The following is a 17,343-nucleotide window of genomic DNA, read 5'->3' on the forward strand; positions in this document are numbered from 1 at the left end:
ATTGATATTTGATTGCATATGTTTTTATTTAGCGGCGTTAATTGAATTTAGGCTCTACTTTCACTATTTGTTTTAAATGTTGTTTGAGATGTATGACTACCAATCGTAGATGGAAGTGATGACACTTTCCCCAAATGATCGACGCTGATTATTCTATGCTGGTGTGTTCATTACACTTTTGTCTGATCCATCTCCTTTGATCTTAACTGTGAACTGGTTTTAATCCATTTACGTTTGTCCGACTTCTGCATTTTACCTTTTTTGGTTACTTCGAATCAAACTGGCATTGCTCTTTGGGCCGGTAGCTTCAGCCCAATCTTTGTGCTAGAACCCAGTAACAATGCGTCCGAGCCCAACATTGGATCAAAATAGTCTTGACAATTTTGATCATTTAAAACACCATGTATTTTCTTAAGTAAATCATAATACAAGTAAGCAAAACCTTTCACAGAATTTACTACAAAAATCATTTACAATTAGAGATCATGAAACATATTTATATCTTTTCTCTAGCCCCATAACTTGTTTATGTTAATCATAGTCCTTTGGTTCGAAGCGCCTTCATATGAACTCCTATGGTTATTTATACCGTCTAGAACTCATATAAGTTAAAATTCTCAAATCAATTATCTTGGATGATTATAACTTTTGATAGTTTGATTCAACAGGGCTGTATATTCATTTATTTGTGTCGAATTATTACTATACCCCGTATTTAAAAATTAAAATTTTCATCAATAAAATGTAAGTAAAAAACACATAATAAAAACAAAAACAAAATTAATGTTAGAAAAAGAAATTTATGCTAGATTTTAAAAATAAAGGGAAATAATTGAGAAAAATAAGAAGGAACCAAAAGGAGTAATGAAAAAATTGGAGATTAAATGGCTAAAAGGGTGGAATGGCTAGGAAAAGATAGAACCCTTATCTATTATGGTTCCAATATTATTCTTGGGAAGGAATTTTTAAGGGCAAAAGAGTAAATTGTTTCTCCAACACATGGATTTTATATAATCTCGTCTCTTTTTCATCTCAAAATCTTGTAACAAAACCCTAAACCCTAAATAATTTTGGTGATGTAATTCACTTTCTGTCATTAAATTTATAAGTTATGAGTACTTTGTTGTGTTTCTCCTTAGACTTTATTGTAAAAACTGCCACAAATTCACCATTGGAGATCAAAATCAAGAAAACTCCCAATAGAGACTTATTTTGGTAAGGGAAGAGAAATTTGGGTGGTGGATTCACTCTAGAAAATTGAAGACTTATAAGCTACAATTATGACCTTTTTGTTTTGGTTGTACGAGGAGTCTTGGAATCTTGGAATTTCTGGAGAGATAAGTATGTGTTTTACGTTACTTTGAATGTCTTCATTTTTTTCTGAAGTCGAGTGAAAATTTCCAAAATAATACGTCCCAAGTTTGTGTGCGTTATGTTACCAAAATTTAAAGAAAACGTTTGAACACACCTGTCGCCCAACGCATGGAGGAGCCTGGTGTAATCGACCAGCAACACATGGCAGGAAACGATGGGATATATGTGTCTAACTTGTAAAGCACTCGGACCCAAGTCGACCTAAACTCTGACTCAGTACCCAACCGATCTGACTTGCGACTCGATCAACTATGTCTAACTTGCAACTGCGTAGAGGTTCCCGTGCGTAAAAATGCGACTTTTGTTTGCTAGTTTTTTTGCTCAGATTTTGATACCAACTCAAATCTTATGTGAATTAGGACCCCCTAAGAGAATCTCAGAACTTTTGGAACCTTGTCCGATAAGATGATCAAGCTCACGAACGGGGTAAATGACCATTTGGATTTTTCTATGAGATAAGCCTGCATGCTAATAAACCACTAAGCCACTAATCCTAGGAAGTCAAACCAAGTGGTTTAGAAGATGGAAATAAATTAAAATAAGAAATTAAGCATACTTAAAATCGATTAATTACGAAATTGTTTTAGGCTAAGGATATGATATTGCATGTACGTGAAAGGAGGAAGGAAATTTTGTGAAACATGCAGTCCGGGTGAAGATGGATGTTATCTCTCGTCGAACATGCGTGTTGATATCGCAAGGACTATTGCACGTTAACTCTAGTATACGATTGTCTGTATTTTCTTTCTTGTTGAGAATAGGAAGAAACATTGAGCTTAGACTAGGGTGCTAGAGACTTATCTGGCTAGACAAAGTCTAGATCAAGATGCCTCTAGGAGATGGTGCATTTAGGGTCACGAAGGGCGGCCAACAGGCCTAGCCCCAGTGTTCGAGACCACGATGATTGTCAATTTTTGTGGTAGTATGGTCTTGTGGATACTTATTAGGTTATGGATGCAAAGAGAGCCTACAAGTAGGTTGGGTATTCTTATACTCATCATTTTCTACATATTTTTCTTCATTTTTTTCTTCAGGTGTATGATGTCACTGATCAAGGGTGCTGGGGAGACATGATGCCACAAAGGGGGTGACCCAGAGCGTCTATGAGTCTTGCCAATCATACATAGTCATATCATGCATTTTGTTACCCCCATTAACTTCTCTTATAAACTTTTTTGAAAATTTTCTTCTTAATTACAAAATTTCCGTAAAATCTTCTTCCTCATTTCTTTTCTACGTGCTTTCCTCGTATAGTCTCTCGATCACGCAATTGATTCCAAGTCTCGAATTTCAAGCTGTAACACTCGGATGCGAGGAAACCCAAAGGAATGATTCCTCCTTCAAGAACACTAACATTAAAGATGGTAAAGAACCGTAGTAATACAACGACAACAAAACCGAGGGTGAAGAAAATTGAACCCTAAAAACCTTAATAGAAAACCAAAATTGAAACTAAAACCGAGTGAGAGGCCTACTTACGAACAACTAATCTATAAACATTGTAGCCGAAGGTAAACGAAACAACAAACCCACAATGAACTCAATGTGACCCAGTGAAGCTAAGTCTGAGCCAAAGTCAAATAAAAAACATAATGAATAGATTACCAAAGTGAGCATAACTACTCATTCCCTCAACGCCCAAAGGTTCATATCCTCTTAAAAACTGCGTACACCCATAGAATATACTTCACACCATAAAATATACTTTGTTCAAAAAATATATATATATATACATAAAACGCGCTGGATTCACGAGACAAAATAATATACAATTTTTTTAAAAGAAATCATAGTAAGTCAATTTTTTTAAAAGAAATCATAGTAAGTTTTAAGAGATAAAAAAACATTCAAAATTTTTAAATGTTACGAGAAGATTCCCACAACCCTCAAGTCATAGTAGGTTCACGAGACGACATTCCAATTTTTTAAATTAATCGCTCAAGATCGGAAGTGCCACTTGTTTTTGTCGTATTCGTGTTATTCTTAAAACGAGAATATTAACTTTGAACCTTGCACCCCATTCCTTTTCTTCTCCTTATATCCTCCATTTGTCACCGTGTAGAACTGGCAACACATGTACTTCTTGATGTGAGAATAAACTCGAAAACAATATCAATAGTGCTTTCTTTTCAAACCCTATCTTACATAGATGCTTATAACAGAAAGTTTGGTATTATCGATAGACCTAATTGAATTAGGTAAACATCACTCGATATATTTTTCAGTTACTTATAATCAACTCGAGACGAACATAAAAATAATTATTGTATTTTTTATGTTATAAATAAAGATCGTAAAAATTATTTATAAGACATTTTAATCGATCAAAAATCAAGAAGATCAGTAGATTTGAACGTGTTGAAAGGCTCGTTTATTTTGAACCATTTGATGGGAATACAATTGGTGGGTTGGCAAAGGACACTAAATCATGGAATAAAGAATAAGCTTTTAAGTAGCTTAGGCATGTTCAAAAAGTAATGTTGGTTTAGAAATTGATTCCAACCACTTAACAAAAGACACACAATAATTCAAAAGTAAGGTAGGTAATTTAGGAATGTTCTTGGTGTTTGTCGCTTAATTTTCAAGCGTTCTATCTAAATCACAAATCATCGAACAACAATGATTAGATAAGAGTGTTTATGGGTTGAGTTCGATTTGATTGAGACATTTTTTAGCGTGTTTGGCTTATGGGTTGAGTTTGATCTGATCGAACGAGAGTGATCCTAAGAATATCTTAGTTAAAAAAGGTTTGAAAGAGTCGATAGTTAATCTAAACTGTACAGGTTGGATTAAGATTATCGATCTAAGATAAACGTTGAGATTATTAATCTAAATTGATAAACGTTGCAACGTTCGTCAATTTTTTTTGGGTCATCTGATTTTGTAAATAGCCCGAGTTTTGATTTGTGTTTGTAGCTTAACGTTCAAGCACTACGTCTAAATCTCATCGGAATAGTTGACTTCATAAGTGAGAAAAAAGCATACTAAAAATGAACTTAGGATGTGAGTAATTAAATACCAAATCTTGATTCATTTACATTTGGATAAAGTTGATCCGAGTTTTTTTTGGATCAATAAATTTTTTAAACGCCCCTAGTTTGGTTTGTGTTCGTAGCTTTATTTTCAAAAACTCGACCTAAATCACAACCACAGAATAGTAAAAAAATGACAAAACATATTAAAAAACGTCACGTGTTAGTTTATGAGAAGAATCTTCACTCTTAGAAGCAATTCAAGATAAGTAAGTAACGTGACCATGTTCATTTATTTGATAACCCAATCAAAACTGTAACAGTTTAAGCCTACCGCTAAGTACATATTGTCTGCTTTGACCCATTACATATCATCGTCAGCCACGGTTTTAAAACAAGTCTGCTAGGGAGAAGTTTCCACACTCTTATAAATAATGGTTCATTCCCTTCTCCAACCGAATGATATCAGAGCCAGACGCGGATTCGGTAGGAGAGGGAAACGAAACATTCCTTATAAAGATATGTAAATTTCTCTCCAACAGACACGTTTGAAGGATTCTTATCTAAATCACTGGTAAACGATAGTTGACTCGTCGATAATGTTAAAAGTGATTAGCATTAAGCAAATGTAAGAAGCTCCAAATCGAATCAGCTAGCGATTACTCATATCTTTACATGGAAAGGACAATGAATTACCAAAGTTATGAAACAAAACCAAACCAAACCAAACCAGTTTTGTTTTTGTGTTCCAACAAGTTCATCTCACCCACAGATTCTTTTTCCTTTTTCCAATAATGTTTTTTCTTTTCCAATCTTTTAAAGCTCCATCTACACATCAAATTCCCTAAGCCATTGGCCAACCAAAACCAAACCCATTTGGCCTACCTCTCCTATAAATGCCCCATTGTGTTCAACCATTGCATAATGCACTTGTGAGAGAAGAAACAGCTATACAATATGGGTTCAATTGTAAACAATGGTGCTGCCAAGAGGCCTGAGTTGATAGCTCATGGCATGCCAGAGGCACTCAAGCTGAACCATAGCTCTATGAAGAGATGCTTTGGTAAGCTTGTTGAGAAGGGGAATAGGAGCTTGAAGCTCAAGCAATTGATGGAGGAAATGGAGCATGTGGAGGGTGTTCTTGGCCATATTTTCGCATCTACTCAGGTTCTTCTAATCTCTCTCTCTCTCCCGGGATTGATCCGTGTGACTGACGATCTTATACCGTTGAATATACTGACTCTCGTGGCTTTGCTTTGGGTTTTCCCAAAAGGCCTCGTACCAATGAATATAGTATTCCTCACTTATAAACCCATGATCTTCCACTAAATTAACCTACGTGGGACTCACTCCCAATAATCCTCAACACATACGAGAGAGAATTCAATAATTTTCTTTCTCGAACATATTGCTCTTCTCTCTATTTTGTCTTTTCATTGTCTCCTCGTAACTTTTTATGTTATGTTTTCATTACTTATGTAGGAGGCAATTGTGACTCCTCCGTATGTTGCTTTTGCTGTTCGACCAGAACCAGGGCGTTGGGAGTTTGTTCGAGTTAGTGCGCTCGATCTCTCGGTCAAATCTCTCACTTCTACTGAATTTATCAAATTAAAAGAGATTATTTATGACAAAGAATGGTAATAATATGTTTTTTTTAAAAAAAATATATTTTGTTTTATAAAAAAATGTGTAATTAGTTTCCATAAATGGATAATCCTTTAGGGCAAATGATGAACATGCATTGGAAGTTGATTTTGGAGCCATTGAATTCACAACTCCTCACTTAACCATTCCCTCCTCAATTGGAGAAGGTCTTAGCTACACTACAAAGTTTCTAACATCAAACCTAAGTGGCAAATTGGAGAATGCACAACCGCTCGTCGATTACTTGTTATCCCTCGAGTATCAAGGAGTGGTATGATTCAAACCTTTGACCTTCAGGTCGAAAATATATGTTTTAACTAGCTAAGCTATGCTCGGATTTGACCGTTACTTTTTTTGTCACAGAAACTTATGTTAAACGAGACTCTAAACACAGCTTCCAAGCTTCAAACGACATTGATTCTTGCAGATATTTTCCTTTCTACACTTCCTCCCGACACCCCTTACGAAAACTTCCACCTTAGGTGAGAAACCCTAATATCGCTTTCGATTTTATTGAGTATAGTAATAATTTAGCATGACCCGTCATTTTCATTCATAATCATAATCGTAATCGTAATCGGAATCGTAATAATCTTTTCCAACTTTTGTGGAATCAGATTGAAGGAGTGGGGTTTTGAGAAAGGATGGGGAGACTGTGCTGGAAGAGTAAAGGAAACCATGAGATGTCTGTCTGACATACTCCAAGCCTATGATCCAACACAAATGGCAAAGTTCTTCAGCTGGCTTCCCACCATTTTCAACATTGTCATCTTGTCTCCTCATGGATACTTTGGACAAGCTGATGTTCTTGGTCTACCCGACACCGGAGGCCAGGTACGAGTTTTCGTCAATCGAGAAGAAATCAAATGAAAACAAGAACGTAACAAAAACGATCTCGAATCGTAACCAAAACAGACTTTGACATATGCTACAAACAACCTCAAATGTTTTTGTTTGTTTTAAGGTGATGTTTTTTTTTTTTTTTGTGGTTCTTTAAGGTTGTCTACATTCTTGATCAAGTTAAAGCTATGGAAGAAGAACTTCTTCTCAGAATTAAGCAACAAGGCCTCAATTTCAAGCCTCAAATCATCATCGTAAGTTCTTCAACTTCGAGTCGAACTCGAGAGATATCTACTTCGATTCCATATTAAATCATCGAGTCGAATACGCAGATAACAAGACTTATTCCAGACGCCAAGGGAACCAAATGCAACCAAGAAATCGAACCAGTCCTTGGGACTAATTACTCTAAGATTGTAAGGGTACCCTTTAGAACCGAAAAGGGCGTCCTTCGTCGTTGGGTTTCTCGTTTCGACATCTATCCTTTCCTCGAGAGATTTTCTCAAGTAAGTTCTAAACGTAATTTGGATCTACATCATTTTGATGTCGTAGAATTATCATCGATCAAACGGGTTCGTGACATCGTGTTCTAACATCGTCGTGTCGTAATTTTACGTTAGGATGCCACTGCCAAGATATTAGATCTCATGGGAGCAAAGCCAGATCTAATCATTGGAAACTATACAGATGGGAATCTTGTGGCATCCCTCATGGCTAGCAAGCTAGGCATAACCCAAGTATTGTGTTCTTCATATTGTCTTATATATGTTCTTAACAAATAGATATCAATTGTGACACAAAATTGATGAAAACAGGCAACAATTGCACATGCCTTGGAGAAGACTAAATATGAAGATTCAGATCTTAAATGGAAGGAATTGGACTCAAAGTATCACTTTTCATGCCAATTTACAGCTGATATTCTTGCAATGAATGCCACTGATTTTGTGATTGCAAGCACATTCCAAGAGATTGCAGGAAGGTTCGAAAAAAACCCGAGTATAGTTTAGTAGTACGGTTAAGTCGAGCATAGTTTAGTAGCTAAGATGAAAATGGTTTATGGTTTTTCAGTAAGAAGAAGCCAGGGCAATATGAAAGCCACGAGGCGTTTACACTTCCGGGGCTGTACCGAGTGGTTTCGGGCATCAACGTGTTCGATCCAAAGTTCAACATTGCAGCACCAGGGGCTGATCAGTCAGTGTATTTCCCTTACATGGCTAAGGAACGATTCACATCGTTTCAACCAGCAATTGAGGAACTTCTTTTCAGTAATGTTGAGAATGATGTGCATATGTGAGTGTTTGCTTGAAATATTTGGGATGTGTTTTGTAAGTTTTGCATATGAACACTGCTTTGTTTTTTGATGAAACAGAGGATATCTAGCAGATAAGAAAAAACCGATCATATTTACGATGGCACGGTTCGATGTCGTGAAGAACATCACGGGATTGGTTGAATGGTTTGGGAAGAACGAGAAGCTGAGAAATTTGGTGAATCTTGTTGTGGTTGGGGGATTCTTTGATCCTTCCAAATCAAAGGACAGAGAAGAAATGGCAGAGATAAGAAAGATGCATGAATTGATTGACAAATACCAACTCAAAGGGCAGATCAGATGGATAGCAGCACAGACTGATCGACGTCGTAACGGAGAACTCTACCGATGCATCGCCGACACGAAAGGAGCCTTTGTGCAGCCTGCTCTATATGAAGCTTTTGGTCTCACAGTGATTGAGGCAATGAACTCTGGCTTACCAACCTTTGCTACCAATCAAGGAGGTCCAGCTGAGATCATAGTTGATGGCATCTCAGGCTTCCATATCGATCCAAACAACGGCGCTGAATCGAGCAAAAAGATCGCTAACTTCTTCGAAAACTGCAAGAACGATCACGCCTACTGGACCAAAATTTCGAACGGCGGCTTGAAACGTATCGATGAATGGTAACTTCTCTCCAACCTACCTATGTTACATTGTTGAACTTAATACAAAACTCTAATCATCTTCTCATGTCTTGTCTTTGGCAGCTACACTTGGAAAATCTATGCAAACAAGGTTCTTAACATGGGTAGCACTTACACTTTTTGGAACCAATTGAACAACCACCAAAAGCAAGCTAAGCAAAGATACATCCAAATGTTTTACAATCTTCTTTACAAGAATTTGGTATGTTTCTCCTACAATTTCCCTCAAATCCTTAAGATTTCGAACCCCTTTTCATCGTTACATCGTTTTCCATTCGTTTCTCAGGTGAAGACCGTGCCGGTCGCTGTCGACGACTCGGCTTAGCCATCACAAGAGTATGCAACCCAACAAACATGACAAGCTTATGCAAGAAAACTTTCTTTCAAGAATGTTGCCTTTTCAACACAGTTTGTAATTTCAAGCAGTCATATATATTATGATTGGAATGTTTCCCTTTTCCCTTGTTGAAATTGAATAAAGGTTGTGTTCATCTTGAGTTGAACACCAATGGAGATTCTTGTGTTCATGTCACAATGATATTCAATATTAATCTCTTAAGAACATGTTCTATTAAAAGTTAAAGGATTGTTCAATGTAATAAGAACATTTGTATGAACATGATTAGCAATCCCTTTGGTTATATGCTTGTTCCTTGTGACTTCGCATCTTAGAAAGAATCTCACTTTTTCACATTTCTGCCTAAAGGATAGAACTTATTCCTTACACCTTATCCTATGGGGTTTTTTGGAAAATAAATTGACATGTTTTCACCACTTTTGACTCAAGATTTGAAAGGAATTTGCAATGTTTGTGACTTAGATATTATACGTATAGTTATCATTTTCATACGATTAATTTACGTGTTATGGTTGATTTTGTACGATAGGATCTAAACCGAAGGGATATAAGACAACTAAGGGTCAAATGGAGACTCGTGGGTTGGGCTAAAGTAAAGAGCCTACTAGGCCAAGAGGCTCGAAAGCTCATCTAAGACCGGTTAGACCTGTCTTGATCCAAGCCATGGTGAGCACATGTGGACGTGCACTTTACACACCCACGACCCAATGAGTTATGAGAGGAGTCCACGTTCGACTCTCTTAATCCTTTTTCGAAGAGGAAGGAAACTCTAGGTCAACCCACATATGAGTAGTTATGAAAACGTCATTGAAGGTATCTAAACCACATTCTCAAATTCTTAAACTTGTTATACTTTTAACTATTTGGCTTATTTTTCCAAAATATAAATCTACTTTTGAATCAGATCTAGTTTCGTTTGTGAGGATCGAGAGTGTTCATCAAGAAACTTGCGCACCCACGTGGAGGATGAACAAGAAGATGATGGTGTGAGATCTCACACCGGTTGGAGAAGAGAACGAAACACCCTTTATAAGAGTGTAGAAATCTTTTTCTATCAGACGCGTTTTAAAAACCTTGAGGGAAAGCTCAAATAGGACAATATCTGCTACTGATGGGTTTTGACTGTTACAAATGGTATCAGAGCCAGACACTAGGCGATGTGCTAGCAAAGAGATTGAGCCGCAAAGGGGGTGGACACGAGGCGGTGTGTCAGTAAGGACGTTAGGCCCCGAAGGGGTGTATTAGGAGGTCCCACATCAATTGGAGAAGGGAACGAGTACGAACGAGGACGTTGGGCTCCAAAGGGAGTGGATGTGACATCCCAAATCGGTTGGGGAGGAGAACGGAACACCCTTTATAAGAGTGTTGAAACCTCTCCGTTTGAGAGAAAGTCCGAAATGGAAACTCGAAAGACAACCGTATAAAAAAAAACATGGATTTTCATTGAAATGATGAGAGAAAAGCTAAGTTTCTGCCCTCTCCACTTACAACATATATATTATTTTTTGTATATAACTGTAAACCTTAAAGTCACAGAAAGATTTGAAAAAAAAAAAAAAAAAAATCAATTATAATTTGCCCAAATGGAACAAAGAGCCAAAGAAGCAATGCTAAAGAAAATGGCTGTCTTCTTCAAAATCATATTCAAACCTTCTCCTTTCCCCTTTGATCTCAATTCTTCTTCTTCACTTAACAATTTCTCCCCTTCACCATTATCATCATCATCCTCTTCTTCTTCTTCTTCTTCTTCTTCACTAAACACACTAACAAAGATCATCAGAATTTCAAGAATTGAAACAATTTTCCTTTGTAAGCTCTTCCATGGCTTCTTCAAAGATGACCCATTGAAGAAAGAAGCTGTCTTTTGAGGTGTTCTTTCATGGAAGCTGATGAAATTTGGTGCCATGAAAGAGGTCAAGGTTTGAACTTTAACAGTCTCTGAAGGCATTGTTTGGTGGAAGAATGTCTCAGCTACTTGTCTTGTTGAGATGAAGAGGCCGTGGTTGACTTTGATTTCTTCGACCACCTCGAAACTCGGGGAGCTCGAATAGTTGACTATGGAGTTTCCTGATCCTTCCATGATGAAGTTGTTCGCATTCGAGTCGTCCTCGTTTATGAATGTGAGCGAGAAATCGTTCATTTGATCACTGACTGCTAATCAAAAATTTTATTTGAGTTAATAAGTTACGATAAATTTAATCGTTTGTATTATTAAAGTGATTTATATGTTACCTTGTTCTTCAATTGGGAAGCTTGAAATATTCTCAATGGGAACTAGCTTGGATTCTTCCATGCAATTCTATATTCAAATCATGAAATTATAATCCCATTTTTGAGGAAAAATAGGTTGTCGTTGATAATACACATAAAAAAAATGAGAAAAAAAAACATTTTTAAATGGTTATCCGAACAAATTTTTACAAATTTGTTGTTTTTGAATGCATAAAGCTCTTCTAAAGTGGTTTTCAATGAAAAGGTAATAAATTTCAACAAACCCTAATATATAAAAAATGTAAAAGTTTATACCTTGTCGAGATCTTTATTAGACATTCCGACCCATCGTAAGTTCTCCACCGGGATCTCGTCACCAACATTACCGACCTCTATACACTTAGAGAATGGATCGTCCCACGAGCTCTCGACATGAAATCTTGTAGAGGAGTTCCAATCATGGAAGCCATCTTTGTTAGCCATGAAATTGAAATCCTCATTGGAACAACCATAAACATTGGCAAGCCCTCCATCCCATGTTGTTGTTTCAACTACAGAAGATTGGTTGGCAAGCTCTTGAGAGGCCTGAGCTACAGAAAGAATCTCTTGTAATATGTCGGTCGACGTCTCGCTTGAACCACCGAGCATGGTTGGCTCCACCGGTTGTGGCATTTTGAAGTGATCGGAGTAGCTCGAGTTGGGAAAACCCTCCGCCTCCAACGGTGGCAAAGTGAAACGGTGTTGTAACCTTGCACATTCTAATGCTATGTCCACCTTCAAGAACAACCCCATGAAGGAATATCATGAAATTGATATGAATATTGAATAAAAAAGGAAACTTTGACCTAAATTGATACTCACCTTGGAAGGAGGGTATGGAATATTTGCATAACTTGGGAATGAAGGGGCTGAATTAAAGGCTTCTTGAGATAAGAATTGAGACCATTTTCCTTCTCTTCTTCCACCAAACATGTCAAATGAACAATCTTTATTAACTTGATGGGATTGGAAGCCATCGAACGGCATCGAATAATTTGAGCTCTCGGGTTCTTCACATCTTCCTTCCGAGTAAAGTTCAGAAGATTGATCACTGTTAATGAATTGATTAGAAGACGAGGTTATATTACAATATTGCTGATTCTCTTCTATTTTCGGAGCTATTGTCGCACTCTTCTTGAACACACGACAAAGTGCATAAGCATCCTGGATTACAAAGAAAATAGTCGGTTAGAACAAATCACTGTTCACTCACAAGGTTAAATTAATAGGTTATGATCGGGAAAAGATAGAGAACCTGTAAGCCAGAAGAAGGGACATCACATTCCCGGTCATCGAGACGATATTCGTGCATGACCCAATCGGTACGAGCGCCGTGCGGGGCTCGACCGCGATAGTACACTAGGGTTTTCTTCATCCCAACAGCTCTCGATTGGGAATTCACTTTCCTATCTTTGCCAGTGGCTTTCCAATATCCCGCTTTCGTTGCTCTATTGGTTCTTGACCCGTTCGGATACTTTCGATCTCGAGGGCTGAAGAAGTACCATTCGAGATCCTTGCTAGGAAGCAACGACTTTCCTGTAACAATTTGCAAAAAAAAAAAAAAAAAAAAAAATCAAAGAAAACCTAATTTAATTCATTTACTAATTTTTATGAACATGAAAACTTTCAAAGCATTTGATTCGAAGCTTTGAAGCCATTGATACTTTTCTATAACCCATCGTTCATTTCTAGCTTTCTTTTTGACTTGACTGTTTAGGGTAATATTTGTCTCTATAGAGACCACTTTTCTTTAATAAAGTTAAATCCCTCCCCACAAACAAAATTTATTTCGATCGATTCATAGATTCCACTAAAAATATCTCGTACGAGTAGAGATATATATTCAAGAACTGAAAAATCAAAAGAGTACCTGGCAAATCCCATGGCTCACATTTGTAGAGATCGACTTCAGGGATGATCTCGAGCTCAATTTCCCGACCATTGATCTTGCGTTTGAGGTAGTACGCAACGAGTTCTTCATCGGTGGGATGGAATCGGAAGCCGGGAGGCAATGAAACAGGAGCCATGGGATGAACAAAAGTGGAGGAGGAGGAGGAGGAGGAGGAGGAGGAGGAGGAGGAGGAGAGGCCTCAAAACAAAAACACTTGAGACCAACCCACCAAATGATTCACCTCCAAAACCCTACAAAAACACACATAAATATCATATGGGTCAGCTCAGAGAGAGAGAGAGAGAGAGAGAGAGAGAGAGAGAGAGAGAGAGAGAGAGAGAGAGAGAGAGAGAGAGAGAGAGACCTTTGGAGATGAAAAATGAGAGAGAGAGAGATTGAGAGAGGTTGGGATTGGATATGAAGGGGTTCTGTTAAGATGCAAACAAAAAGAAAAAGGTGGTAAAAGAAGAACAAGGTATTGTGTTGGCTTTAGCTGCTTTTCATTAATCAATTATTTTGCATACAAATTATCCCATGCTTCCTACTTCTCCTTTCTTGGATTCGGATTCACATGGAGTTTAATTTTGTTTTTTTTTTTTTTTTTTTTTGTCGTGGATTTGTGTTGTACAAGGAACAATCAAACCAAACCAAACCACCTTAACTTAATCCACTCTTGTTGGACAACTATTGTCTCTTTCACATTCCCCTTTTCTTTGTCTCTCCCGATCCATTTTATTATCCCAAAAACCGCCACCTTTTTTTGTTTTTCATTTCTTTTCACCATATACTCTAATATCTTCCTTTTCTTTCAATTATCATTTTGAGGGTCTCTTCTAGTTAAGGTAATAAACTATGAGTTTTGATCGAGCTACCTTCATCAATCAAACTATAGTTGTGGTCTAAATCTGTTGTAATCTAGGGTTATCGGTTATCGGTTGGGATCGAGAGTTAACTTGAGGCTCAAACTGAATCGCTTGATTGAATCGAGTTTAGACTTTGAATTGACGTGCAACATATGGCCAACAATGTGGGAATGTCGAGCTAAGAATTTAGACGCTGAATGGCATCGAGAGAATAAGAAACAAAACCCTAATTATTAGAACCATGTATAATGACGTCATTTTAAAATAATATTTATGTATGTATATTTAAAATATTTGGTTACACCTTGTCAACTTTAGTTTGTTACGTTTCGTCGTCAATTTTACGGTTTAGATCTCACATCTGTTGAAGATGAGAACGAAGCGTTTCTTATAAGGGTGTGGAAATCTCTCTCTAATAGACGCGTTTTAAAATCGTAAGATTAACGACTATATGTAACGAGTCAAAACAGACAATGTCTTCTAGTAGTGAGCTTGGACGGTTACGTTAATTAGACATTAAAAAAAAAAGTTTGTGAAATTAATATTGAAATAGGTTTTTTTTTACTGCAAAAGCAAAGACATGATCACGTTGTATTATTACTCTTGGCCACACCAATCGAGGAGACACCATTTGTTTAGTCAATCATACGCATAAGAACCCATGTGGAAGTTTAATATATCTAATAACAATAATTAATAACATAAATCTATAATGTTTTAATAACTGAAACGGGTTGATTATCATGCACAATAAGTCGGTATTCCTCCACTTCCCGATAAATGAGAGGTACATGAATGAACCGAGATTATATCCGAAGGAGAGCGATCTTGAGTATAAAATGACTAATAAAAATTTAAAAGAATTGAAAGTCACCACATATATCAACAAGATGCACCGTCCTTTTAAGTGGCTAAATCATAAGAACTCCACGGTTAAACATGTTTTCCTTTGATGAATTCTATGTTAATTTATCTCCCAGAATTTTTTCTGAGATGCATGTGAGTGAGGACTAAGTATGCTGGAAGAACTCGTGTTAGTTTGTAAGGATAGTCTTCGCTTTTAATAAGCGAAGAGTAAGTAACACAACCATATCGTACGGGATGTAGGAGAATGTTAGGGCTATGAAGCGTCGAATTCAAAATTCAAATCCTTATCTGAATCCTTGATATGGGTCGTTACACTTCCATCTATCTATATATATTTTTTTAACACGTTTAAAATTATATACATAAAATTCAAAAATTTCTAAAAAAAAAAAAAATTAATTGATAGAAGTTGAATTAAATTTATTAGATAAAATCGTAATTTAAAAAAAAAAAAAAAGGTCGGCAAAAGATCGGCGAGGAATAGAAAATGAAGGAAGAGAAAAAGCGGAGTGGCGCGAAGATGGGGGGGCCATGTGGGGCCAGCTTTGTCCACGTGAAGAAAGCCACGTGGCAGAAGAGGATGATGTGTAAAAGAGAAGTTAGTTATGGTTGGGAATGGAAATGTTCCAAATTCTCCCAATCAATGCTTTTCCATTTCATCAATCAACCTTTTTTGTGCTTTTCCCCTTTATGTCTTCATCTAACTCCTTTTCTTTTTCTTTAATTTCTTTTTTGCAATAATTATATGTATGATTTTTTTTTTTATTACAAAAATTACGACAATTAAACTCTTGACTAATAGACGATATTATCGATACTTTTAATTGTTTAAATCATGCGAAAATTGACAAATTTAGCGTTTAATGTAAAATAACTAAAAAAAGAAACATCGACCTTATCCAAAGAGAGAAGTCTGACGTTGAATAATGGATGACAAAACTATCCACTGTAGTACGTGTCATGTCCTATAATAACTTCTCGATTAGGTTAAAGGTGTTTACCGCTCAAGCCCACACCTAGTAGATATTATCCATTTTTTGCTCGTTACGTATTGTTGTCAGCTTCATGGTTTTAAAACACGTCTCCTAGGGAGAGGCTTCCACACCCTTATAAGAAATGTTTCGTTCTATTCTCCAACCGATGTGAGATCTCACAAAAGGAGACATTAATCTATCCAATTTACATCCAGACTTTGACCGTGTTCTTCATGAAATGAAAAGAATAGTATGTTTGTGACTTTTGATTTGGATTATAATTGTATTAAAATGAGTAGGTTGTGACCCTCGTGTGCAGTCTCTCGAAAGGCGACAAGCGAGTGATGCTCGTCGAACTACGTGAGGGTCGAGATTGATAAGTGTCATGATGTGATTGAGGAGGGCAATAAATCATCCAACGCATGAAGAAGAGTGTGAATGAAAGCCAAATTAAGGCAATAAGTAAGATTAGAGGCAACAAATCAAACTATTGTCGAAAGACGATATGTTATGTTAATTGGATATACGAAGGTAGCTCGAAATGAATGTGTATGCCATGACGGGTTTTCGTATGGAGCATAAAGGGATCCCTATAATTGATTTGGTCCAATAAAAGCTCGAGCTTCAATTGCCTCAATGTTCATATTGCGGCTACTAATAATGTCCTTAACCCTAAAGTTTTTCATAGGTTCATGTCCCTAACTTCGTATATTTGGTATATTGGTTTGTTTTCGATAAGAGAATATGCTCCTAAAAGAGCGTCGCAAAGAAAAGAATGACCAATTGTGAGATCCCACATTAGTCAGAGAAAAGAACGAAACATTCCTTATTAGGATGTGGAAACCTCATCCTAAAACTGTGAGGCTAACGATGATACGTAATGGGCCAAAACAGACAATATCTACTAGCAGTGGAAACCTCTCCCAAGCAAACCCATTTTAAAACGGTGAGGTTGATGGCGATATGTAACAGACAATATCTATCAGCGATGAGCTTGAGTTGTTACACTAATACTACTATTTGTTGCACTTGTCTAATTCTACGTCCGTGATTCGTTGTTTTGTTGTCTTTTTCAAAATATTTAGAAATTAAATATATATTGGAAGGCAAAGAATCTATTGTGTCCCTATGGGCTACAACGTAGGGATAGTGTGAATGAAAACAAGACCAATGAATGATGTTATAATAAATAATAAAAAGAAATAGAAGACTCCAAAATTAAAACGTTGTGCCAAAAATGGCATCTTTTGTTTCACCATAACCTACGCATTACATATACATAACTTGCTCATCTTTCCAAACTCATAATATAATATACTAATATACTTATATTATACCAACATCAAATAT

The 17,343-nt window shown here is 36.7% G+C and overlaps 2 protein-coding genes and 1 non-coding gene across 3 annotated transcripts; 2 read left to right on the forward strand and 1 right to left on the reverse strand.

Moving 5' to 3' along the window:
• The first annotated feature begins 109 nt into the window (after positions 1–109).
• On the forward strand, positions 110–191 carry LOC111782955 (small nucleolar RNA Z103). The gene has a single exon (XR_002813243.2). It is a non-coding gene; the product is annotated as a small nucleolar RNA Z103 (small nucleolar RNA).
• A 5,011-nt stretch (positions 192–5,202) lies between these two features.
• Positions 5,203–9,303, forward strand: LOC111803958 (sucrose synthase 5). Its single transcript, XM_087127460.1, has 12 exons — positions 5,203–5,513; positions 5,829–5,983; positions 6,069–6,261; positions 6,354–6,472; positions 6,608–6,824; positions 6,989–7,084; positions 7,163–7,336; positions 7,646–7,812; positions 7,902–8,123; positions 8,203–8,769; positions 8,854–8,992; positions 9,077–9,303. Exons 1-12 carry the CDS (start codon positions 5,304–5,306, stop codon positions 9,113–9,115), a joined length of 2,298 nt encoding a protein of 765 aa, XP_086983586.1. The 5' UTR covers positions 5,203–5,303; the 3' UTR covers positions 9,116–9,303.
• Positions 9,304–10,569: 1,266 nt separating this feature from the next.
• On the reverse strand, positions 10,570–13,425 carry LOC111807818 (NAC domain-containing protein 86). The gene is made up of 6 exons (XM_087127466.1): positions 13,269–13,425; positions 12,654–12,934; positions 12,221–12,562; positions 11,675–12,133; positions 11,381–11,447; positions 10,570–11,299 (listed from the first exon to the last, which is right to left on the reverse strand). The coding sequence occupies exons 1-6, from the start codon at positions 13,423–13,425 to the stop codon at positions 10,713–10,715; spliced, it is 1,893 nt and encodes a 630-aa protein (XP_086983592.1). The 3' UTR covers positions 10,570–10,712.
• Positions 13,426–17,343: the final 3,918 nt, after the last annotated feature.

This window comes from Cucurbita pepo, chromosome 1 (assembly GCF_057944985.1).
Source record: "Cucurbita pepo subsp. pepo isolate OVF chromosome 1, ASM5794498v1, whole genome shotgun sequence".
In the NCBI taxonomy this organism is placed as follows: domain Eukaryota; kingdom Viridiplantae; phylum Streptophyta; class Magnoliopsida; order Cucurbitales; family Cucurbitaceae; genus Cucurbita; species Cucurbita pepo.